At 39.5% G+C, this 27587-nt stretch overlaps 1 protein-coding gene across 1 annotated transcript in view; it reads left to right on the top strand.

Moving 5' to 3' along the window:
* Positions 1–27587, top strand: part of LOC122787323 (phospholipid-transporting ATPase IC-like) — a 446410-nt gene that overhangs the window by 72223 nt on the left and 346600 nt on the right. The window contains exon 9 of the mRNA XM_044053968.1: positions 12039–12197. Within this exon, the coding sequence (XP_043909903.1) occupies positions 12039–12197 (159 nt within the window). The remainder of the gene's footprint in view (positions 1–12038; positions 12198–27587) is intronic.

Here is a 27587-nt window from a genome sequence, read left to right as displayed (position 1 = left end):
TATATGCCTTTGCAAACTACAGCGATCAAATCAAAGTACAATAAAATTTGTGTTGTTGATTATGCACTACAACTACAGATATTTATATATGTGCATGTGCAAAGGTTCATTCTTTGCAGCATTTAGTGCTGTAGAATTGAGTTACTTTTTTGTAAAACTTGTCTATGAATGATTAAGTCATAGAATCTTACTTTGATGACTATAATCTACTGAAAACTGAATATTCAAAAGCAGAATTGACCAAAGGACAAAACAAACTGGAAAATGTTAACACACAAGAGATGAATACAGGGCTGACTTTTTGGAAGGGGTCATTGTTCAGTCATCTACTTTGAGACTCATAGCTCATTTGCACACATAGGTGCATATTTCTATATGCTAGGGTGGAGAAATGTGTAGGCATTTTAGCATCATGAATGGACTATAAGCTCATACACAGTATCTATGTTGTTAGATGGGCTGAAGTTGGTCTTTGTTCACATGAATGGCACATGCGATGTGTACATTTCAAACAAATGGCTAAATGGAACCAATTTATTCTGTACTCTGATCTGGTACGCTCGTTCAAGTTCATGAATCAACAGGTATATATAAATGTTGTCTCTTCCCAGTATAAACATGCTGCCTGTAAAATATTTATATTGTATGCAGCATAAGTGTTATATTTCATTCAGCTATAAATATTCATTTAGTATCCATTTTGCTTCTTTAACATCAGAAAGATGTCATGTATGACAAAAAGTATGTCAAGGATTCACTGTATTTGTAACGTGTTCTTTCATTGTAGCTATCATTGTCTTCAAGTATTATATTTTGATCAGCTTTGTGTATTTTCATACAGGTTAGAAGGATGACATGAGGGAAAAATTTAGATAAATTCTGTCCAGAATAAGTCATTGTACTTTTTAAGTCATTTTCTCATTGAAAACCTTGTCTGCAAACAAAGATTTGCTCTGTAAAAATTGTTTGAGAAATCCCTTATTTATGTTTTTTAAAACATAAACATATGGCATAAAAGAGAAAATGTGCTCAAGGATGTTGTTCCTTGTACTAGTAGTTCATTTATTTTTTTTATATTTATTTCTTTTCATTTTAACTCGTAAATGAACTGGTCTTAAACACTAGGCCATTTTCAGTTCATGACCTGAGCCAAATGGCTCCGACAAACATACAGCAGCCTATACATGAACAAGAACAAATAATATCTATCTATATCTAAATATATATATATATGTGTGTGTGTGTGTGTGTGTGTGTGTGTGTGTGTGTGTGTGTGTGTGTGTGTGTGTGTGTGTGTGTGTGTGTGCGCGTGTGTGTGCGTGTATATATCCAATCGCTCTCATATATATATATATATATATATATATATATATATATATATATATATATATATATACATAGATGCATGAACTACGTACCTACAAAGCTATTAGCATTTCTTTTATTCTAAACAAGTATAAGTTGCCTAATTAATTTAAATGTAAGAAATATGGTCACTAAGAAATAGAGGAACAAGAAAAATAATGATGGTGAAAGTTATTCTCCATTATATCCCTTAATAAAAAATGTTTACAAGTTTTCAAAATTATATCAGATGTCTGGAATGAGTTTGTGAGTCATAAACAAACAGCAGCTCTACTACTAGTCCTGTAAGGGTATATACATATATAATAGAGTAATTGCAGATGTGTCTTAACCAGGATCCCTATGAACAGCTAAACGTGTTTCTATCAGTTGTTCTATTCCAACTACTAGATTATCCCCTTAGGTCAGGACTGGTCCTGCTAATTCTATTAAAGGCAGAATGTGTAGAATACAGACTGCTGTCATTATTTTTATTTATGTGCCAGTATGTTACAATCAGGGAAAACTGAGCAAAAATGGATTGGGAATGTTATCCGATGAGTGAACATATTCTGCTCCAAGAATTCATGCAATCACTACAACACTCTTCTTTAAGATTACCTTTAGTCCTTAATGCCTGCTTGATTACCTTTAGTCCTTAATGCCTGCATGCATGAATGAAAAGCATGAATCACAGGTATATTGCCCAGCACTTCCCTTGGCTTTAGCATATATGAACACAATTTCAGTTTAACCTTTTCTTTAGCTGAACTAATAAGGCTGCAGTACAGAATGAGGTACATCATTTATATTCATCACTAAAAGCTGTACTTCTATAGAAACATAGATTGGATTTGCAACTATATGAAAACACAAACTTCAAAATAAAATGCAAATTGCTGCTTCCAGAAATACAGATTTATTAATAAATTTGTAACTACAATATGGTGATGGACAGACAGACCTTTTAATTCCTATAAAACATATGAACTTTAGTAGACCATGATTAGGTATGAAGTACAGACATTTTCAATGCATATTCCCCATCACCTGTATTTCCTGCCCTCTGCAGCAGTCCTTCTAATGTTGTTAAAGACCTCACCTATTTATTTGGCATCTACACCCTTAGCCTATTCTCCCTTTCCTGCCCTCTGTTTTAACTTCTTCTCTTTTACTGTTTAATTTTCATTTAAACATGTTCATGTCCCTCTGCCCACCACACTTATTTATTTATTTATTTCCAATTTGACGACTGGGGAGGTCCACTGGGCACAAAGAGCCCATTTTCAGTGGAGGCCCGGGGAGAAAAGCTCCAATAATACATAGTACAAGCTCCATAATATGAAGTACAATACATAGTGGAAACAGAAACAAACTAAGCAAATTTTACATACAAAATAGCAAAAACTAAACAAAAGTTAAACAGCAGCTTGGCGAAGGATTTAAAGCATATTTACATGTTTAGTGGTTGAGAACAGTAGTACAAGGTTAAATTAATACAGAGGTTTAAATTATCTGAGAATGATATAGAAGTAATATTAGCATGGATGAGTTCTTTATGCATGAATATTAGCATGAGTTAAATTAATACAGAGGTTTAAATCCTCTGAGAGTGGTATAGAGGTAGCATTGGCATGAAGGCAGTACATAGGGTTAATCAACAGTGTGTAAGGAAGAACAAACTTTGTGTGTTATAAAGTATTTATGTATTAAGCAGGTTAGGTAGGTGGAGTAAATTGTATCTCCATTTTTGGGAGAGGTAAGAATGCAGCTGGGTTTTGAAGTGTTCAGAGTTCTCAGAAATTCTTAGAGATAGAGGGAGAGAATTCCCTTTTTTGGTGATGGAAAAGGGTAGGCGAAGCTGACCAGCGGGACGGTTTGGTTTATAAAGGGATTAGATTTTGGTGGGTAGATCTTAGAGTTCTGTTTGGGGTGTATAATGTTAAGATGTTTGCTAGTGCTGGGCATATAGTTGGTTTGAAAATAAGCTTGTGAGTGGTGATGAGTTGGAGGTAGTCAAGGTAGTTTGGGAGTTCTAGCCATTGCAACTGTTGGAGAGGTTTACAGTGGTGAGTGGAGTATTTGGAAGTGGTGGAAAACTTTGAGATTTTATTGTAACAGGATTCTAGTTTAGAAGAGATGGTAGAAGATAGGTTGGTTAGCAGGGGAGCACCATACATTAGTGAAGGTAGTAAGAAGGTAGTGGTGAGGGTCTGTCTTGTTGGGGGGGGGTGGGAATTTCTGTACAGCATGCCAAGTTTCTGATGGGTTTTCTTTATATTTAGCTGAATATGGGTATTGAATTTTAGGTGTTCATCAATAGTAACTCAAAGAAGTTTAGCAAAAGGAACAACTTCTATAGTGGAGTTGGCAAGGCTTGTAATCTTGAAAGAGGTTTTGTCTAGGCAGATAGATTTTGAGGGAGAGAATAGAAGGATCTTTGATTTGTTGGCATTCAAAGAGAGGTGATTTTGGAGCATCCAGTTCTCAGTAGTTGAGAAGGCAGTTTGAGTTTTTGTTTGGGGCTCAGGGAGGTTTGATGCAGAGCAAACTAAAGTTGAGTCATCTGCATATTGTACTATCTTAGTGTTAGGAATGGCTGCATGGAAATCATTAATGAAGATATTGAAGACCATAGGCCCAAGAATGGATCCCTGGGGTACCCCGGTTGGGGTGGGAAGGAAGGCTGAGGTGCCAGTCTTCCATTTTGCTGCCTGAGATCTGTCATAGTGGTAGCTGCTGAACCAGGTAATGGTGTTTTGTGAGATGTTATCCAGAGTCATGGGCATGGTTTATGATGTCTAGAAAAGAGAGAAGAGCTGTTAATGTGCTATGGCCAGGATGGAACCCATGTTGTGTTGGGGTGAGGAGTTGGTTATGTGTAATGAATGGCATGAGCTGGAGGTGGCTGCATTTCTCAAGAATTTTTGAAATAGGGGAGAGAATCGCTATGGGTCGGAAGTTGAAGATGTTATTATTTTTACCTCCTTTATGAAGGAGTAGAATAAAGGTTGCACGCCACAGTATGGGGACATATGATTGTTGTATGGATCTGTTGATGAGTATGCTAATGGGGATGGCGATGCTGTCTGCTGCAATTCTTAAAAAGAGTGAGGGGATATTGTCAGGGGCACTGGAGCAAGGCTTAAGCTTAGAGAGAAGTTTTTTTATATATGAGGTGGGGATGGGTTTGAGGTGGAATGTGGGAGGTGAGTTTGGGGTGGAAGGTTGGACAGAGGGTTTGATTTGGGGGGAGGTGCTGTTGTTTGGGAATGTTTTGGTGAGTTCTGCTATAGAGTTAGTAAAGAAGTAGTTGAACAGAGTAGCTATTTCTGGGTCAGATTTTAGTGTTAGGGCAAGGGTTGTTTTTGGTGCCTGGGTTGAGAAGTGAGTTGATGGATTTCCAGAACTGTTTGGGGTTAGAGGAGTGGTTAGACTGGAGTTTGATATAATATGCTTTTTTGTCTTGTATGATACTTTTTTGGCTAATTTGCAGAGTTGTTTATAATTAAGAAGGGTGCCAGGGTACCTATTACGATGGTAGAGTTTCCAGGACTTGTCCCTTTGTTGCATGAATGTTTTGGTATCTTTACTAAGCCAAGGGGCGGAATTGTTTTTTATATGTTTTATTCCTGGAGGGGCTTGGGAGTTAAGACTGTCTAAGAAGGTTGAGTTGAATAAGTCAACAGTACTGTCCAGAGGTAGAGTATTTAGAGTGTCCCAATTTATCAGTTTGAGAGAATTGGAAAACATTGGGTTAAAGTTGTTGAGATTCCGAGTATGGATATATTGCTGCAGATGAGGAGAGGAGGGGGTTGCTCTATGGATGAAGGCTGGTAAGTGATCACTGATAGAGTCTGGTAAGGTGCCAGTGTGGGAGATTTTGTTTGGGTGGGAGACAAGGATCCAGTCCAGTGTGGAGCCTGGGGGTTATTTTTATTAGGTCTGATTATAGCATTTGTGAGTTGAGTGAAATTACATAGATTGATTGAAATTGTGACGTTATTGGCAGTAATTTTGTTCCAGTCAATGTTCACATCTCCTAGGATGTATTTCTCAAGCTTGATATTATATGATGCCCATAGAAGAATTTCCTCAAGTGTGTTAATGTTGTTTCCAGAAGGGATATAGAAGGTTATAACACAAATGCTTTTTTGGTTATTTAGTTTGAGATTTCCTATGACTAGTTCAGCGTTGTTGAACTGTGGAATAGGATTTTGGTAGGGAGTGATGGAGAGTAGGCTAGAGTAGATTAAGGCTACTCCTCCAACCTTTTTTTAGGTGGTCTTGTCTAAGTACTTGCAACCCAGGGGGTAGTATTTCAGAGTCTGAAATGATGGGTTTTAGCCATGTCTCAGAGACAGCTGCTATGTCAGGTTGGGTATGGGATAGCCAAGCGTGGAAGTGGGCTAATTTGTTTCTTAGACTCTGGGTATTGATGGTCAAGCTCTTGAGGTATTTAGGGTTGGTAGTATGGGTGGTAATAGGGGGAGATGGATTGCTGCTGGTACTAGGTCCTGGGTTGGGGTGTATCTCTCCTGCTAGGCATAGGCAGTTAAATGGGAATGAGAGCAGGGGTTTGGATTTGCTCCTAGAGTTGATGTTTCATTGAGGAGGATAAGAGTTTTAGTTTAAAGCAGAGAAGTGGGTTTGGAAGCACTAGGGGGGAGGAGGATATAGTGTGGACATGAGATGTGGCAGAGTTATGATGTGTGTTAGGGGTGATGGTGGGGTGAAGAGGGGATAGGAAAGAAGGGGGTAGTTTGTAAGAGGAATAGGAGGTATCGTGGTATAGAGGTATTGGGAGTAGTAGGCTAAGGGAAAGGATGAGAATGGCTTGAAGAGACATGGTGTGGTTTAGGTATAATTAAATAGTTGGGAGTTAGGTGTTGAAGATGTAATAGGATTATTGGTGACAGTGTAGGAGGGAGGAGTATGGAAGTGTATCTAGAGCTTTAAGGATTAGGGATGGAGGAGGGTGAGAGAGTATTGGAGGATGGGAAGGGAGGGGATAGTGAGGAGATGAGAGTGGATTTGGTGAGAGGGGGAAGGGGTCTTATGGCTAGAATAAGTTTAGGAGCACTGGGGGTGGGTGGAAATTGGGGGTAGGGTAGGGGAGTGGAGTGAGCCCACAGTGTGAACAGAGTGGATAGAACCAAGGAGAAGGAAGAAGGCAAGACTGTGAAGAACAATCAGTGGTTAGGTAGGTAAGCTCAGAGGTAAGGAAAGTATGGAGAATGTAGCACTTGTTTACTGTAGTTGTTGTATGCATCACATAACACAAGTCTCCATCCAAATTCCTTGTAAGCACAACAGCATGTTTAACAGCAAACAGTTTATGTAGTAAAAACAGTCACAGCTTTAGTTATTCCCTTAGACTATTGTGAGCATAACATCATATGTAACAGTAAACAGTTTCTGTAGTAAAAGCAATCACTACGTCAGTTAGATCCCTAGACTACATAAAGTTAGCTAAGTACTTCAGTTGGAAAACATAAACATGTCTGTTAAACCAGGTGCACCACAAACATTTGAGAAGAGCTTAAACACTTGCAGGCACTTACTTGCAGGTATGCACACTGAAAAGGGTCTGGGGAAGCTTCCTCACCACATGCAGGCCAAAACATAATTTTTAAAATGGCGCCGCTCAAGGAGACCCACTAATATAGACTAGTTAATGTGCATGGGGGAGGAGGGAGATACAAAATGGGGGAAGGTATATCCAGAAAATGCAGGTAGAGATCTGACCTGCCCCCTCACAGAAGACTGCAAAGAAAAGCAATCAGCATAATACGTGGAAGCCTTGGAGCTGTAATGTGAGTGTAAGCAAAGAAGAGGTAGAAGCAAGAAATTAGGAGTGTAAGCAGTTACTTGCAGAAACACTACTTTTGTGCTATGCAGACTTGTCTGGTAGGTATCCTTATTAAAAAGTGTTATTCTTGGCTTGCAATAACTGTAGGGAGAAAACAGATCATAGTAGAGGTTTTATCTGGTAATGTTGCAGTTGCTGGAGCAGGGAGGAATCCGAGCTGCGATGATGCAGGTAGACCAAGAGTTCTATGCAGACTTGTCTGGTAGGTATCCTTATTAAAAAGTGTTCTTCTTGGCTTGCAATAACTGTAGGGAGAAACCGGACCATAAGCGGTTTTATCTGGCAATGTTGCAGTTGCTGGGGGGGGGACCCAAGCTGTGATGATGCAGGTAGACTAAGTGTGTTGCAGGTGTGCACACTGAAAAGAGTCTAGGGGGAGCGGCCTTAGGTCAAATGGTGCCCTAGGCAAAAGTGCTCCACAGCACCCCCTACCCACACCACCCAGTGCCCCCATCCTAGTCTACCTACACCAAATAAATACTGGAAAAGCACCCCTATTACAGTGGTGCCCTAGGCCGCCACCTAGTTGGCCTATGCTTAAGGCCGGCTATGTAGGGAAGCTTCCTCACCACAAGCAGGCCAAAAGATAACTTTGCATTCTTCTGTCCAGTTCTGACTTTACTTTTCCAGGTGCCAATTCATTAATCCTAAAATCATATTATTACTTGTCTTGCTTATGCTATCCTCCTCCTCTTAAACTCCCCTTACCATCTCTTTCTGTCCTGGTTCCAGCTCTTTTTTTAAGCAGTTTCCTTTTCTGCTATGGCATTTTATTATGCAGCCCCCACCCTTCATAAGCCTCCAGACTGTTTTTAACACATCTCATCTATCCCCATCATGCAATATTTACTTGTCTCTACAAACTTCAGATACCACACTGTCTTTACCCATTACAAATTTATTTATTTATTTATTGTTATGATAGTTGATGTATACCTTACCTCTGTACATTCTGTCCAGGTTCCCTGAAAAAAATGTAATCTCCTCCACTTCCAGAACTGCATTAAAGTTTTTTTAAATTATTGAAGTGTTTTTTCAGTATTAAATTACTTCAGTCTTCAGCCATTCTTTTCCGAAGTGCAAAGATGTACTTATATTTTAACCTCATCTGTACTTGGCCAGTAAAACAATTGCAAGACCCCTTCATGCCTTACTAACCTTACATCTAGTCAAACACCTACCTCCATGTATTACTTCTTACCAACTCCCTAAACCTCTGTTAGATCCTCTTTCTTTGCTAACTGTACTCTATACATCTTCTTCAATTAAACCGACTGACATTCATCTTTACCACCTCAAAACCGTCATTGCTTATCTTCCTTATATCTTCCTTTTTCAGCTTTACTTGACTTCTGCATTACTATTTCCTCATTTATGGAATTATTTAAGCTACCCATATTCCCTTTAAGAAATTCTAGCTCTCTGTCCTTCTCATCTGCATTCCCTAAACTGCAGTGCTATCCACCAGGTCCCTCCTTTGGCTGACCCAGGATCCCTCATGCACTGTAATGCTTATTGGGTTCTTGAATACCCCTATTGGCTTCAAACCATGTTCTTTACACAATATGGCCAGAAGGTTGCTTTGTGTGCCAGACACCATATACCATGAAGATGATAGTGCTCATCTCAAAGGAAGAAGCCTTACCCCTCTGCTCAATCAGAACCCTCCCCTATACATTTTTTATTTGTACCCTGCATATGTACTTTAGTGTATGTCTATAATCCTAACTTTGATGGCTATTCTACTAATTTATTCCTCCAGTCAGTCCAATATTTCTATTCCTGTGCAGTAATAGGACATCTTTGTTTTATTTGCATTTTGGTTACTCTGTTAGACCACTGATTAAACAATAACTCAGGCTCAGACTAGGTTACAATCACATTACAACAATGAAAAGAAACAAATAAAAGAAGCAGAATATAACAGATATGTGGCTAATAATACATTGACACAAAAGTAAAAGAATAATAAAAGATGCACAAAGAAATTGAAGTTCAGGGGATGATTGATAGTTACACATTCCACAGGGTTTGACAGGATGGTGTTACTAATGCTTAACAACATACTCCTGAGGGAAAAAAATCATGCTTGTGAAGTGACAATTATGTAAATAGTAAGGCACAGACATAACTGAAACAATATAAAGCAGGAAATAATCATAAAGAAAGGAAGAGGTGTTAACTCATACTGGAAAATTTAAGTTTAAGTAATTTCCCTAGTTCCCTGGCATTTGCATCTGTGTTGACCAATCAGAAACTGTTTGGATTCTGATCTGATTGTAGAATAATGTGTTTGGTAGATAAAGTGATAAGGGAGAGATTGTCATAGTTTAGGAGAAGAACAGAGAAGGTATGATCTGCACAATGCAGTTTTGTGACTGGGTTTTGGAGTGACGGCCCATCAGCAGATTTCTTAGCCAATATTATCTGACATTTACATATCCATCATATAAACAGCACCATTAAAACTGCTATGCCTTCCCAAGACTATACATTTCATCTACTGTTTTTATTGACCCTTCTTTTGACTTAGAACATAGCAGCAAGCCTATTAAATGTATTGGGCACATTTGCTTATCTTTAAATGACTCAAATGTATATGCCATTTTGATGGTAAGATTTAGGTTATGTGAACAGTGACATAGTCACAGTAGTAGCTTCATCTTTAAAAATGTGACAATGTCCCATCCTTCCAACTCTTCAGGAACCCTAATAAATCTAGCATTATTCCTACATGTCTGTTTCTCTTTGGCCTTCAGCCTTACTTGAAAACAGCATTCCTCTTCTGTAAATAAAAAACTGCTGTATTGTGGTTTCTGCTGTTCCACATTTTATTATTGGCTCAGTTCTGCCATCAACAGTCCACAACCTTTCTAGAAGGCTTTCATTTTTCCTCACATGCTTATGAAAATCTCTTCATAGGATTCATATGAATTTTAAGGCAAAATAGTCTTCTGACAATTTACCCCTTGCCAGTAGCCACCCTTAGGCTCTACACCATTTGTCTTGGAGGGCTAGGCCAGTGAAGCCAAGGGTGAATTTGTGAGCGTCCATCTACTCACTGAGGTTCTGTATGAAGGATGGTCATGTAGCACACTACTTAATCTGCAGGGGCAGTCTTTTCCCAGGGTGGGGAAGGCAATGCATGAAGAATTTGTTTCTACATTGCATTTTATCTATCTGCTATGGGCCTCCTTTTGGACAACCAGTTCCTTGTCTGTGATATATAGCATCTGAAGGATGTGGTCTATTTTGTTTAAAGTGTCATCTTCCACTGCCAGCCAATACAGCAATATCTGAAGCTGCATTGGCCAATCACATACTTTATTGTCTAACTAATTATTCTGGGTATATCTATGGCTGGGTTTATATCAACTTACTAAAAAAACAATATACTGAAAGACATGATACTAATTGTACAATAGTGAAATTTTAAAATGTTGAAATCAAAATACCCACTTCTTTACATGTGCAAAGAACTGGACTTGCCCCCTCTGCAGGACTCATGTTAGTACTTATTTCCAGGTTTCACTATGAATGTAGTGTTATTGTTTGTTGAACACTGGTGAAGAAGACATTTGTAGTTCATGTATGTTATTAGTATGGATTTTGAGTGAACTATTGTAAAGTTTCTAACATTTCAGGATTTTGCATTTAGTACTATGACTTGCAGTATATTAATAATAATAATAATAATATTATTAATAACACCTGTTTGTTAACCAGGTATGCCCACTATACAGATGGTCTCTTTTCATGGGGGCTTGGAAGCAATATCTGGTAAAATGACTTTCTCAAGGTCAAACAGTGGTCAAATGAGGGAATCAAACCTGTATCAAAGGAACTAGAGCATACAAGCTTAACCTCTTTGCCAACTGACCGACATATTACTATTATTACTATTGAGTAAGTTGTCACATACCATATATGACTATATCTATATGTGCTTATCAACCAATATCAGTGTCCATGTGGTTGTCATTTTAGTTAAAACAGGGCAAATGGATTGCGTTTTGTGCTATAGTACTGTATTATGCCAGGTGTGTGTGCGTGTTTTGTGTGTGTGCGTGTGTGTGTGTGTGTGTGTGTGTGTGTGTGTGTGTGTGTGTGTGTGTGTGTGCACAAGCGCACATGTGTATTTGTAACCACATTAAAAGTGTTAGACAAATGTCTCAATTCATGATAGTCTATGAACACAGAGCAGTTAACTGATTTCAGAATCGCAGACTATTCTATGTCTGAGTCTTCAGAAATTACAGTAACTCTTGCTGGATATCCCAGCCTGATTCAACACATCATACTGTGTAATGTAGACTGCATTTCTAGTCTAAAGACTTTATGTACATTTGGGAAGGGTGCTTACTTTATTTCTAGAAGGTCACATGGTTATGAATGTGGTATAACATGAGGAGGTTACTTACCTGGTTAATTGCCATCCTTGTCTATGGACTAATAAATACATCTCGATTCCATCCATAGGAAAACACTAGTAAATAGAAAGTAAAACTCTCAAGACACTTATTAGTGAAGCATTTATTGGAATCATGAGCATTACTAGTTCTGTAGGTATCCTACTGATTGGCCTCATTACGTACTTAGGAGTATGTTTCATTTGCTCAGTGTGCATTACCAGGTCAGAAGTCCAAAATCAACTAACCATACATGAAATCACTTACTGGATGTTTTTGGATCATTAAAGGCTGGAAGCTCTTTTTGGTTCTTTTGTTTCTTGTTTTATTTTACAACATATATCTGCTTGTTTTGGACTCAATCAAGGAATTAGTTCTTTTACCTCTCTCTTTCTCTCTCTCTGTCACTGCAGGTCGAGTCATCTGTGAAGAACCCAACAACAGGCTGCACACCTATACTGGCACACTGCACTGGAAAGGAGACGAGTTCCCCCTTGACAATGGGAGGATGCTGCTGCGTGGCTGCAGAATAAGGAACACTGAAACCTGTTATGGGCTGGTCATCTTTGCAGGTACATAGCATGGCTGGTCATAATGCACCAGTTTCAAAACGATAATGTCTAGCAAACTGAGTGTTAATTTTCACAATCATTTTCATTGTAAAAGTTACCTTAGATAGAATATTTTTTATAGTTATCTTAGGTGTACAAACTTTACAGGCCAGATAATTCTCAGACTGAATGTAATGTACCCTTTACAGAAAGAGGTGAAGATGATGAGGGACATAACCACAGGACAGAATATGCCCTTTCCATTGGGTTTGTGTTCTGGCAGTTGGATTAGATAATTAGTAAGGGGTGTGAGGCGTGCGAGGGGTGCAAGATCTTGCCCCCTGCAATAAACAAGTTTTAAAATTTGAATGTTCTGGGATTGTTTCTGGTAGCATACACATTAGTATGTCAGCATGTTTTTGTTGAAATTGATATGTTGACTTTAACACTGTCAGTGCTTGCTTGAATTGATAATTTTAAGTAAATCAATATAAATTAAAAAAAATATGTATGTGTGTGTGTGTGTGTGTGTGTGTGTGTGTGTGTGTCTATATATATATATATATATATATATATATATATATATATATATATATATATATATATATATATATATTGTGAAGACCGATAGAGAAATGTGAAGGCTGCCAACCTAGCCAGATAGAATTGTGCAGATAATTCTGTCATTTGTAAATATGAATGTAAAGTACAGGCTTGTTGTCTTAAATGTAAAGAAATACTGTTACATGTGGAACTGGAAATAAATGTGATAACAGTGCCCTCTACTGACCAAAGTAATGCATGTGGTGACCCTTTGAAGTAGACAGTGGTGCCAAAAAGTCTAGATGAAGAAATACTTTCTATTGTTTTAACCAAGAGATAAATTGCTACATTTAAACATGCAAATGTATTTTATTGCTCTGTTCCTGACCAGCTACAAAATAACAAAGGGGAGATGTTAAGAATGTAAATACAGTTAATGTGTAGCCTGGGAACTCCAGGAAAGTGAAAGAATGATGTAATGTTTATCAGAACTGCAATTTCAATTTAAACAGAGAGAATCAGAAGGTATTAAGCATGTTTGTCTTGATCATCCAACTCACAGCACTGCCTGATGTCTTATGTAAGTTATCTTAGACTTGTGTTTTCTTTTAGTGATAGCTAGAAGCTAGAAAGATTAGACTGTGTTTTTCTGTGATGTCAGAACTGCACTACTGAATTATTTTAAGTATTTCTGTGTGATCTCTGAACTCTTGACTAGCACTGACTATGTAGTAGAAAGTATTGTCTTGTGGTTTTAATTATTTATTATTCAATATTTTAAAACTTTTTAACTGTGGCTGGTTTGTGTAGAGATAAGTTAAGCTCTAGAGTACATTGCATATTTATAGAGTTTACTGTCCAAGTCACTCCAAATAAGCTTGACTGTTTAGTCACATCTGCCAATTGGATGATAATATTGCAAAGTAATAACTGAGCACCCTTTAAAGGCCTTTGAGTAGCTGATAATTATTAGCTGGGTGGTGGCAGGGTACTACTGTATAGTCTGAGTAAAAGGGGCACAGCTGGAGAACCTGTGCCAGCCTTCCCCAGGAGTGTCTGTGTGGTTGTATAAACTTATCTCAAAGTGTGTGTGTCAGCTGCTTGGGCAGGGACACTGGTTGGACAGAGAGGGTGCTGGAGATTTTAGCTTGCCCAGCTAGGCTGAGATCTGGACCCTATAGCTGTGCCAGTGGGGAGTCTTATTGGGGACCTGGAGAGCAAGGGAGTGACCAGCTCTGGACTGACTGATCTCTGTGTGCTCTTAAGGGAAATTGCACTTTACTGTGTGCATTTGTTATCATTTCCTCATATATGAGATTCCCTCTCTGGTGTTAGTAGTGAGGATTGAGGCTCATTGATTGATGGGCCAGGGCACACGTGTCACATCTGTGGTGGCAGTGGTTGGGATAAGATATCCTCACATTTGAGGTGGCAGTGGTTGGCAGCGGACGGATATCCATATCACATGTTAATTAGTTGGCAAATATTAATTGGCTTGTAGTGCTGTGGGTAGAGTGAAACCTGTAGCTTGTGTACAGTGAGCTTCAAATGTGTTTTTGTATTCTAAAACAGCCACACAGTGAATACTCAGAGTTCAGATCACAATTGTTTTATTTCTTTTGTTAGCTTAGTTAGTCAGGGTGAGCAGGCATCATGTCAGCAGAGGAGTATGGAAAGCTGACAAGGATCCAGCTGCTGGAGATGTGCCAGGCTAGACAGACCTGATTGCAGCCTTGGTTACAGCTGCAGAAGAAAACAGCAACAAGGGGACAGTCAGACTGGCAGTGGAGATATAATTCCCTTGGAGAATGGACAGCTCAACCTTTCTGCAGTGGACTTAAAAATCCAGCTGGAGCTAAAGAGACTTGAGTTGGTGGCCAGGCATGTGGAATTAGAAGCAAATGAGAGACTGCGATGTTTGCAGGCTGAGGAGACTGAGAAACTGTTACATCTGCAAGCTGAGGAACAAAAGAGACAGAGGCAGCATGAGAAGGAGATGCTGACTCTTCACCAGAGTCATGGAGGTAATGAGGAAGGGAGTAATTGCACCCCAGAAGCACAATAGGTCAGTACATTTCTTCCACAGTTTAAAGAGGGGGATAATTTTGATAGTTTCATTCATATGTTTGAGAGGGCATTTAAACAGTATGAAGTTGATCAAGGGGTCTGGGTACAGTTCCTGACCCCTTACTCCATGGTAAAGCTGTAACTGTTTTGTCCAAAATGTCTGACATTGCATGTTTTGATTATATTGCTGTTAAGAAATGTCTTTTAGAACTGTTTAAGCTAACACCTGAAACATACAGGAAAAAGTTTTGTGAGCATAGATGCAAAGCAGATGAAAGTGTGTGTGAATATGTTGCTGAATTGGGCACTTATTTCCATAGGTTGGTGAGTGGATGTCAGGTCACCACTTTTGAAGGGCGGGCAGACCTCTTGGTGAGGGAACAAGCCCTTAGCACTTTGCCTGAGGACATGAGGATCTGGTTAGCTGATAGACAATATGCTACTTCAGATGAGTTGGAGAAGAAGGGAGACCTATACCTGGCAAGCAGGGCAGCCCTGCACAGGAAGGGGACCCCCAGTACTGCTCATGGGTCTAAAGGAACCCATGGTGGGCAGCACAGACTGCCCCAACAGAATCTGCCAGTAGCAGGGGAAGCCACTAGCCCAGGTACACGTCCAGGATCTAGGGTTAAATGTTTTGAATGCAACCAGTGGGGCCATGTGGCATACAGGTGTCCATGGAGGCAAGGTGGGGAACCAAAGGTGAGGGGAACCAAAGGTGAGGGAACCAGTAAGTGGGAAAGACAAATGCCAATAGTAGGTTGCCTTGAGACAACAGAGGTACTAAACTACCATCCTGCAGATGTCCTGAGAGGGAAGGATTAAGATGAGGCAGTACCATGTGCTTATGCATTTAGATGTAGTCAGGCTAGGAAACAAGCATGTGGGTCTGGTAGCCTGGGGGAGACCCAGAAAGACTGCATATATGCAGCCAGGACTGGTGAGGTGGTTACTTCAGGGAGGGAGATACCCTGTAGTAGTGAGACTGAAGGTGAGCCACAGATGCTTGTGGGTACTGATGTTCCCTTGAACAGAGTGACTGCAAAGGTAGAGGTGAGTTCTAGTAGTCAGACTGACAATGAGGCACCACTGTCAGAGGATGCCAGACTTCCTGTGGAAGGGGAGCTGGGAAGGATTACAAGGAGAGAGTTGAGACAGGCTCAGCTCTCAGATCCTAACTTGGAAGGCCTGAGGCAGGTAGCTAGGGAAGCACCTGATTCTCAAGGGAAGGGTGAATCTGTATACTGGGACAAAGAGTTACTATACAGAGAGTGGACCTCTGAGGGAGGGCTAGAAGGTGAGAAAGTACAGCAGTTACAGAAAAAACACAAATGTACTGGAACAGCCAACAACTATCAACGAAACCGAACCACACAGTCTGCTCCAAAGTGACTCACGAAGCACCAGCACTCCACAATTCCAAAATCAAACGTGATTCCTTTATTGACATAAACAATTTAAAAGTTAAGCGCTTTCATCTAGTTAAGACTTCATCAGAACTACCTTTCTTACTCCATACATTCTCATTATATACTTTTACATCATCACATGACTTTCCTACAATATATTTTTAAAGTGCTAGTGCAAATACAAATTCCTTCATCATATATGAATGCATAACCATATAATTCCATTTGTTTTAACCTTCCTTACCCTGGTTAAAACCATGCTCAACCTCTTACCACATGTTAATACCTGATACATATAAATAAATAAATACATATATAAATACATACATAGCTACTATTAAAAGTTAGTACACAATACTTAAAAATAACTTAAAAATGATTAAAAATTCCTTTCTTATAGAAAGGTAATGTAAATTCATCATTCATATGTTCTAAGTATCTAAAATGGGTTTAATTGATACATGTTCATTAATTCCAGGATATACGGATGCATTTAATTTAATTTGCCACCTGACCTCCTTGTCACTAACCTTCTTTTTTATGTCCCCACCCCTCATATTCATTTTAACTACTTCCAAAATTCCAAATTTAAACCCGGAACATATTTCGTTGTCTTTAAGATGTTTCCAAAGGGCATTATTACTATCCTCCTTCCTAATGCTGTACATATGGTCGTAGATCCTATTCCTTAAACACCGGGTGGTCTTCCCTACATAAAAACATGGACACTGTGTGCAGGTGGCCAAATATACCAAATTAATAGACCTACAATTCCCCTTCTGATAATGTATTCTGGTTTTGTTGTAGTTGGACAACATAATTTCCTTACTTTCCGTAATATACTTGCATTGTTTGCACGTACCACATTTAGTGGTACCACCCCTTTCTAATAAATCTGATTTCTTGTCTATTTTCCTTTCCAACAATGCCTTCATATTATTCCCCTTCCTAAGGACAAAATGTGGCTCCCGCCCCACTATTTTGTAAATTCTATCATCTACTTTCAAAGTATTCCAGTTATGATGAATAATTTTCCTAATATCTCCACTGAAGTTTTTGTGTTGTAGGACACATGCCATACCATACTTTTTTCCTGTTTCATCATTATTTTTGCTGTTTCCTTCACCATCTGATCCTGATGCTAAACCCACACCTAGTAAAGGTTTGTACTTTAATCCCCATTGTTTCCTAACATACCCTGTGACGTCCTCTATCATATCTCTCGGATATCCCCTTTCCATAAAAAAGGATGCAATTTTTACAAATTCTCTATCCAAGTCCTCCACTTCAGATGTCATCCTTGCCGCCCGGATACATTGTCCCTTTATAATGTTCTTTTTCTGGGCCCGGGGATGATTACTAGAAAAATGTAAATAGGAATTGCTAAATGTTTCCTTCCTGTGTATGTTGGACTTAAATTTCCCATCCTTCAGTGTTATTTGAACATCTAGGTATGATATAGTTTCCTCATGTTTGTTCATAGTAAACTTGAAATGTTCACTACAAGAATTTATATATTCACTAAACATTTCTAACTCATTGAGGTCACCCTTCCACAAAATAAAAATGCCATCTAAAAAACGAAAATAACATGATATATATTTAAACCATTGAGTATTGATAATATATTCCTTCTCCCAATCATAAACTACCAGGTTTGCGTATATGGGGGCACATGCTGCCCCCATAGCCACGCCCTTACACTGTTTGTAATATTCCCCTTCATACCAAATAAAGTTGTGGGCCAATACCTCTTCCATAAATTCCATAATCAGTAGTGTTTTATCCCATGCGACAGATTCAGACCACACTATACTCTCCTGTAGTCTTTGCATACCTTCTTCTTTAGGTATATTTGAAAAAAGGTCTATAACATCCATGGTTACCAACCATTCAACCTCTTGAGCTAATCTGGGTTCCAGCCTACCAAGAAAATCCCATGAGTCCACAACCAAATGTGGGATTTTCTTTAATATAGGTTTCAACCATTTATCTATGACCTTCCCAAATGGAAAGGTCTTCGACTGGCTCCCAGAAATGATAGGCCTGAATGGAGGATCTGTCAAATCATTATGGACTTTAGGAATGCCCACAATTGTACTGATGATGGGAGTTTTAACCTTAAGAAACTGGTATAAATTAGTGTCAATTCTACCCTCCATCAGTAGATCTTCCAAGTGCAAATCCACTTTATGGTACCCTATGTTTACCTCATTAACCGAGGATACAATGTACTTCCCTGAGTGTAATAGAATACTATTGATTTTATCCCTGTATTCTTGGGAGGGATAAAGCACCACCTCACCCCCCTTATCCGGTTTCATTACTCGGATACCCTCATTCTCTTGTAGTTCTCTCAGTACACCCGATTCTTCCTTTGTTAAATTGAACCTAACAGAATAGTTCTTCTTACTATACCTGTATATGTCCTCCAAGACCAATTTCTCAAAGGTGTCAAGTAAATGGTTTAGGGGTGGTGTGTACGTGCTTTTAATTTGAAATTCGTTTATTTCCTTGCAAGATGTACTGTCAAATTTAACTCTCAAGTTTAGTTTCCTAACATACTTCTTAACATCTATTATACTGTCGACCACATTAAATTTTTCACAAGGAATACATTTCATCCCCTTAGAAAGAAGTGTGAAATGTTCCTTCCTAAGGATCACATCAGTATAGTTATGAATAAAGAAGTTATCATAAGAACTGGTAACATCATTAATCTTAATAATCTCCTTTACTTTTGCTTCCCGGGAATGCATAATTCATTTGTTGCCCTTCCCCTTTGATAATACTCCCCCCCTTTGTCTGAAATGTCCTTTCTGGTAGTCTTCCCAATCGATTTCTCCCCCTAAAAAATCATAGTTGTTATTATAACTATTGGGGGCTCGATTATTGTACCTAATCTTTCCTTTCTGTTTATAGACATCATGAGTATTATCATCCTTACCATTCATTCTACCCTCGTATCTACCTTTAGCGTAGTTGTAGGGCTTAAACATTTTCTTACCCACATCCTTTTCCCATCTATAGGCCTCACCTTTATTGTATTGTTCTAAGTCCCTTTTTAATTTTCTACACTTTCTTTCAAACTGTTTAGTTGTCACACTAGCTACCCAGTTAAATTGTGTATCATATAGACATTCATATTCATCAAACAATACATCGTGTACAATACTGTTGTTTAAATCATCCATTTCGGCCAATAACTTACATATTCTATTGTCATTGCACCCCATGATGAACTTCATAAAAGTGAAACCAAACCCATCGAACATTTTATTGCATTCCCTTTTGTTATTTTCGTCCATTACTATCCCCATAGGGATCTTAAAAAATCGCAACCCCATTGGGACCGCTCCACTGTCCAAACACTTCTTTAAATAATTATTGTCCAACTGTAATGTCTTAAGCATTTTCAATTTCTTACCAAACATAACTATTAGGTCTTTAAGTGTACATTTCTCACTTCCAGCAACATTAGAACTGGTATTATTTTCATCCACTGGCTTTGGGTTCTCATTAAAGTCAAATTGACCCTCTAAGAAATTATTATATTCTGCCCGCCCTTTAACTCTAAAGGGTTGATGTACTACGGGCTGTTTTACAGTACCTGTACCCTTTTCAAGCGCCGAGAACGCGTACGTTTTCTTGGGGACTGTTCTTTTCGGTCGCGCCCCTGATTTGTTAAAATCCACCTCCGATCCGTTTCCATCGACTCCGGACACATTTCTCACCCAAGAGTTGTCCACCGGTCGGGATCCATGAGAGGCTGGAATCTCCAATTCGTCTCGACTCATTCGGACGCTCCTAACATCCTTCTGGACTCCATTACGGCCCTCACAATGCGTCGACGTCACAGACCTGCCGTTTCCAACTGTAGGGTTAGGTTGTGTCATCAGGTCAATCAACCTTGTAAGTTCTCCTCGCATAATCGCCATTTCGGACTGATGCCCCCTAATTTCATCTCGTCTAGGGGAAAAGATAGAAGGTAACTCATTGAGTGAGTCCATTGTACCAATGCAACCACAGAAAAAACACAAATGTACTGGAACAGCCAACAACTATCAACGAAACCGAACCACACAGTCTGCTCCAAAGTGACTCACGAAGCACCAGCACTCCACAATTCCAAAATCAAACATGATTCCTTTATTGACATAAACAATTTAAAAGTTAAGCGCTTTCATCTAGTTAAGACTTCATCAGAACTACCTTTCTTACTCCATACATTCTCATTATATACTTTTACATCATCACATGACTTTCCTACAATATATTTTTAAAGTGCTAGTGCAAATACAAATTCCTTCATCATATATGAATGCATAACCATATAATTCCATTTGTTTTAACCTTCCTTACCCTGGTTAAAACCATGCTCAACCTCTTACCACATGTTAATACCTGATACATATAAATAAATAAATACATATATAAATACATACATAGCTACTATTAAAAGTTAGTACACAATACTTAAAATAACTTAAAAATGATTAAAAATTCCTTTCTTATAGAAAGGTAATGTAAATTCATCATTCATATGTTCTAAGTATCTAAAATGGGTTTAATTGATACATGTTCATTAATTCCAGGATATACGGATGCATTTAATTTAATTTGCCACCTGACCTCCTTGTCACTAACCTTCTTTTTTATGTCCCCACCCCTCATATTCATTTTAACTACTTCCAAAATTCCAAATTTAAACCCGGAACATATTTCGTTGTCTTTAAGATGTTTCCAAAGGGCATTATTACTATCCTCCTTCCTAATGCTGTACATATGGTCGTAGATCCTATTCCTTAAACACCGGGTGGTCTTCCCTACATAAAAACATGGACACTGTGTGCAGGTGGCCAAATATACCAAATTAATAGACCTACAATTCCCCTTCTGATAATGTATTCTGGTTTTGTTGTAGTTGGACAACATAATTTCCTTACTTTCCGTAATATACTTGCATTGTTTGCACGTACCACATTTAGTGGTACCACCCCTTTCTAATAAATCTGATTTCTTGTCTATTTTCCTTTCCAACAATGCCTTCATATTATTCCCCTTCCTAAGGACAAAATGTGGCTCCCGCCCCACTATTTTGTAAATTCTATCATCTACTTTTAAAGTATTCCAGTTATGATGAATAATTTTCCTAATATCTCCACTGAAGTTGTTGTGTTGTAGGACACATGCCATACCATACTTTTTTCCTGTTTCATCATTATTTTTACTGTTTCCTTCACCATCTGATCCTGATGCTAAACCCACACCTAGTAAAGGTTTGTACTTTAATCCCCATTGTTTCCTAACATACCCTGTGACGTCCTCTATCATATCTCTCGGATATCCCCTTTCCATAAAAAAGGATGAAATGTTTACAAATTCACTATCCAAGTCCTCCACTTCAGATGTCATCCTTGCCGCCCGGATACATTGTCCCTTTATAATGTTCTTTTTCTGGGCCCGGGGATGATTACTAGAAAAATGTAAATAGGAATTGCTAAATGTTTCCTTCCTGTGTATGTTGGACTTAAATTTCCCATCCTTCAGTGTTATTTGAACATCTAGGTATGATATAGTTTCCTCATGTTTGTTCATAGTAAACTTGAAATGTTCACTACAAGAATTTATACATTCACTAAACATTTCTAACTCATTGAGGTCACCCTTCCACAAAATAAAAATGTCATCTAAAAAATGAAAATAACATGATATATATTTAAACCATTGAGTATTGATAATATATTCCTTCTCCCAATCATAAACTACCAGGTTTGCATATATGGGGGCACATGCTGCCCCCATAGCCACGCCCTTACACTGTTTGTAATATTCCCCTTCATACCAAATAAAGTTGTGGGCCAATACCTCTTCCATAAATTCCATAACCAGTAGTGTTTTATCCCATGCGATAGATTCAGACCACACTATACTCTCCTGTAGTCTTTGCATACCTTCTTCTTTAGGTATATTTGAAAAAAGGTCTATAACATCCATGGTTACCAACCATTCAACCCCTTGAGCTAATCTGGGTTCCAGCCTACCAAGAAAATCCCATGAGTCCACAACCAAATGTGGGATTTTCTTTAATATAGGTTTCAACCATTTATCTATGACCTTCCCAAATGGAAAGGTCTTCGACTGGCTCCCAGAAATGATAGGCCTGAATGGAGGATCTGTCAAATCTTTATGGACTTTAGGAATGCCCACAATTGTACTGATGATGGGAGTTTTAACCTTAAGAAACTGGTATAAATTAGTGTCAATTCTACCCTCCATCAGTAGATCTTCCAAGTGCAAATCCACTTTATGGTACCCTATGTTTACCTCATTAACCGAGGATACAATGTACTTCCCTGAGTGTAATAGAATACTATTGATTTTATCCCTGTATTCTTGGGAGGGATAAAGCACCACCCCACCCCCCTTATCCGGTTTCATTACTCGGATACCCTCATTCTCTTGTAGTTCTCTCAGTACACCCGATTCTTCCTTTGTTAAATTGAACCTAACAGAATAGTTCGTCTTACTATACCTGTATATGTCCTCCAAGACCAATTTCTCAAAGGTGTCAAGTAAATGGTTTAGGGGTGGTGTGTACGTGCTTTTAATTTGAAATTTGTTTATTTCCTTGCAAGATGTACCATCAAATTTAACTCTCAAGTTTAGTTTCCTAATATACTTCTTAACATCTATTATACTGTCGACCACATTAAATTTTTCACAAGGAATAAATTTCATCCCCTTAGAAAGAAGTGTGAAATGTTCCTTCCTAAGGGTCACATCAGTATAGTTATGAATAAAGAAGTTATCATAAGAACTGGTAACATCATTAATCTTAATAATCTCCTTTACTTTTGCTTCCCGGGAATGCATAATTAATTTGTTGCCCTTCCCCTTTGATAATACTCCCCGCCTTGTCTGAAATGTCCTTTCTGGTAGTCTTCCCAATCGATTTCTCCCCCTAAAAAATCATAGTTGTTATTATAACTATTGGGGGCTCGATTATTGTACCTAATCTTTCCTTTCTGTTTATAGACATCATGAGTATTATCATCCTTACCATTCATTCTACCCTGGTATCTACCTTTAGCGTAGTTATAGGGCTTAAACATTTTCTTACCCACATCCTTTTCCCATCTATAGGCCTCACCTTTATTGTATTGTTCTAAGTCCCTTTTTAATTTTCTACACTTTCTTTCAAACTGTTTAGTTGTCACACTAGCTACCCAGTTAAATTGTGTATCATATAGACATTCATATTCATCAAACAATACATCGTGTACAATACTGTTGTTTAAATCATCCATTTCGGCCAATAACTTACATATTCTATTGTCATTGCACCCCATGATGAACTTCATAAAGGTGAAACCAAACCCATCGAACATTTTATTGCATTCCCTTTTGTTATTTTCGTCCATTACTATCCCCATAGGGATCTTAAAAAATCGCAACCCCATTGGGACCGCTCCACTGTCCAAACACTTCTTTAAATAATTATTGTCCAACTGTAATGTCTTAAGCATTTTCAATTTCTTACCAAACATAACTATTAGGTCTTTAAGTGTACATTTCTCACTTCCAGCAACATTAGAACTGGTATTATTTTCATCCACTGGCTTCGGGTTCTCATTAAAGTCAAATTGACCCTCTAAGAAATTATTATATTCTGCCCGCCCTTTAACTCTAAAGGGTTGATGTACTACGGGCTGTTTTACAGTACCTGTACCCTTTTCAAGCGCCGAGAACGCGTACGTTTTCTTGGGGACTGTTCTTTTCGGTCGCACCCCTGATTTGTTAAAATCCACCTCCGATCCGTTTCCATCGACTCCGGACACATTTCTCACCCAAGAGTTGTCCACCGGTCGGGATCCATGAGAGGCTGGAATCTCCAATTCGTCTCGACTCATCCGGATGCTCCTAACATCCTTCTGGACTCCATTACGGCCCTCACAACGCGTCGACGTCACAGACCTGCCGTTTCCAACTTTATGTCAATAAAGGAATCACGTTTGATTTTGGAATTGTGGAGTGCTGGTGCTTCGAAAGTACAGCAGTTGGTAGTGCCTAGAGCCTACCATCTGGTGCTTCTAGCCATAGCTCATGATATTCCCTTTGCAGGTCATATGGGCATAAAACATACAAAGAGGCGTATTATGCAGAACTTCTTTTGGCCTGGAATTTCCAGAGATGTAACAGGGTACTGCAGGACCTGTGAGCAGTGCCAAAAGGTAGGCAAGGCAGGAGACAAGGTGAGAGCTCCTTTGATGCATTTGCCTGTGATTGAGGAGCCATTTCAGAGGGTAGCTATGGATATTGTGGGTCCTCTGAGTACCCCAAGTTCCACAGGGAAAAAGTATATCCTAGTGGCAGTGTATTATGCTACAGGGTACCCTGAAGCAGTGGCTTTATCCTCCATTGAGGCAGAGAAGGTGGCAAATGTTTTGTTAGAGATTTTTAGCAGGGTAGGTTTCCCAAAAGAATTACTGAATGACAGAGGTGCCAATTTCATGTCAGGCCTACTGGCCTGTCTGTGGAAGTTCTGTGGAGTTAAGTACATGAAGACCACTCCCTACCATCCCCAGACTAATGGTCTTGTTGAGAGGTTAAACTCTACAATCAAGTCCATGCTACGGGCATTTGCAGATTAGTTTAAGAGGGAGTGGGACAAATATTTTCCCCATCTGTTGTTTGCTTACAGAGAAGTTCCCCAGAAATCCACAGGTTTTTCACCCTTTGAGTTGCTGTATAGGCATAGGGTGAGGGGGACCTCTAGATTTAATTTGAGATGAGTGAGAAGGTGAGTGCAAGTCTCACAAGGAGTCTGTTGTGGCATACATCCTAAACCTAAGGACAAGGCTCAGGGAACTCATGGGCTTGGCCCAGGAGAACCTGACAGAAGCCCAACAACACAAAAAGGTGTGGTATGACAGGAATGCTTGAGCTAGAGAGTATGCTGGGGGCAGCAGGTAATGGTTCTCATTCCAGTTAGACACAACAAGCTGCAAGCAGCTTGGGAGGGACCCTACAAGGTGGGAAGAAAGGTAAGTGATGTTAATTACATTGTGAAACTGCTAGGCAGATGGCAGGGGCACAAATTGTACCATGTTAACACGATGAAACCTTACCATGATAGGGGGGCCCTTGTGCTGAGCATTTGCAGTGGATTGCAGGAGGAGTCTGAGGGAGATCTGGTAACTGATCTCCTCAGTGAGGCTTGGGCTGACACCTCAGTGGAAGGGGTAGCAATGTCCCAGCAGCTATCTCCTACCCAGGTTTGAGAAATCCGAGGAGTGTTGCAGGAATTTGGGGACATGTTCACTGGGAAGCCAGGGTGCACCCACCTAGTGCAGCACCAGGTGGATACATGACCCCAAAGGCCTATTAGGCAGGCCCCTTATAGGGTGCCTGAGAGAGTCAGACAGACCCTGAGGGAGGAGGTACAGGAGATGTTGGAACTAGGGGTGATTCAAGAGTCCAACAGTCCCTGGGCCTCCCCAGTGATGCTGGTGCCAAAGAAAGATGGCAGCACCAGGTTCTGTGTGGACTACAGGAAATTAAATAGTCACACAGAGTCAGATGCTTACCCCATGCCTAGGGCAGATGAGGCCCTAGAGCAGCTGGGTGGGGCTAAGTATCTTACAACCATTGATCTTACCAAGCGTTACTGGCAGGTGCCCTTGACTCCCAGTACTGGAGAGAAGTCAGCCTTTGTGACTCCTTTTGGCTTGTATGAGTTCACAAAGATGCTTTTTGGAATGAAGAATGCCCCGCGACTTTCCAGAGGTTGGTAGATCATATCCTAGCAGGAGCAGGAGGGTTTGCCCTTGCTTACCTAGATGATATTGCCATCTACATCCATTCCTGGCCAGAGGACTTTCAGCATTTCAGGGAGGTGCTTTGCAGACTACAGAGGGCAGGGTTGACCATTAAGCCGAGCAAATGTCAGGTGGGTATGACAGAGGTCTCCTCCCTGGGACATATAGTGGGGAGTGGCAAGATAAGGCCAGAACCTGCCAAAATGGAAGCCATTCAGGCATGGCCTGCACCTGTTACTAAAAAGCAGGTGTGGGCATTTTTAGGGACAGCAGGGCACTACAGAAAGTTCATCTCCAATTATAGTACCATAGCTGCTCCCCTCACAGACCTAACAAGGAAGAACAGGCCAGATAAGGTAGTGTGGACCCCAGCATGTGAGCAGGCATTCCAGAAGCTTGAAGGAGCTTTGGGAGGACCCCCTGTGTTAGCCAGTCCAGATTACAGCAAATAATTTGTTATTCAGGTGGATGCTTCAAACAATAGGGTGGGGGCTGTACTTAGCCAGATTTCTTCAGATGGGGAAGAGCACCCAGTGGTTTATCTTAGTCATAGGCTCCAACCCAGGGAGGAATGCTATGCAGCTGTAGAAAAGGAATTTCTAGCCATAGTGTGGGCATTGTAGAAACTTCAGCCTTATCTGTATGGAAGGAAATTCACTGTTATAACAGATCACAACCCCCTAACATGCTTAAACAAAGGCAGCCAGCAAAATACCAAGTTGCTAAGATGGAGCCTAGGGTTGCAAGCATATGATATGTCAGTGCAGCACCACAGTGGGAGTAACAATGCCAATGCAGATGGGCTCTCAAGACAGGGAATGGGGTGAGGTACCCTCCGATAGACCTAACCCTCTCATGCAACGTTTCTCAAGGGTCACTTGAAAAACTAGCTTGAGATCTCTGTGGGGGGGATGTGAAGACTGGTAGAGAAATGTGAAGGCTCCCAGCCTTGTCAGATATAATTGTGCACATAATTCTATCATTTGTAAATATGAATGTAAAGTACAGGCTTGTTGTCTTAAATGTAGAGAAATACTGTTACATGTGGAACTGGAAATACATGTGACAACAGTCCCTTCTACTGACCAAAGTAAAGCATGTGGTGACCCTTTGAAGTAGACAGTTGTACTGGAAAGTACCGGAAAGTCTAGATGAAGAAATTATTTCTATTGTTTTAACCAAGAGTTAAATTGCTAGATTTAAACATGCAAATGTATTTTATTGCTCTGTTCCTGACCAGCTGCAAGATAACAAAAGAGATTTGTTAAGAATGTAAATACAGCTAATGTGTAGCCTGGGAACTCCAGAAAAGTGAAAGAATGATGTAATGTTTATGAGAACTGCAATTTCAATTTAAACAGAGAGAATCAGAAGGCATTAAGCATTTTTTGTCTTGATCATCCAACTCACAGCACTGCCTGTTGTCTTATGTAAGTTATCTTAGACTTGTGTTTTCTTTTAGTGATAGCTAGAAGTTAGAAAGATTAAACTAAGTGTTTTTCTGTGATGTCTGAACTGCACTACTGAAATATTTTAAGTATTTCTGTGTGATCTCTAAACTCTTGACTAGC

Source organism: Protopterus annectens, chromosome 13.part0 (assembly GCF_019279795.1).
Source record: "Protopterus annectens isolate FY-2018-M chromosome 13.part0, PAN1.0, whole genome shotgun sequence".
Lineage (NCBI taxonomy): Eukaryota > Metazoa > Chordata > Ceratodontiformes > Protopteridae > Protopterus > Protopterus annectens.
Note: the sequence above shows the minus strand (reverse complement) of the source record. Positions and strands in the feature narration are given on the sequence as shown.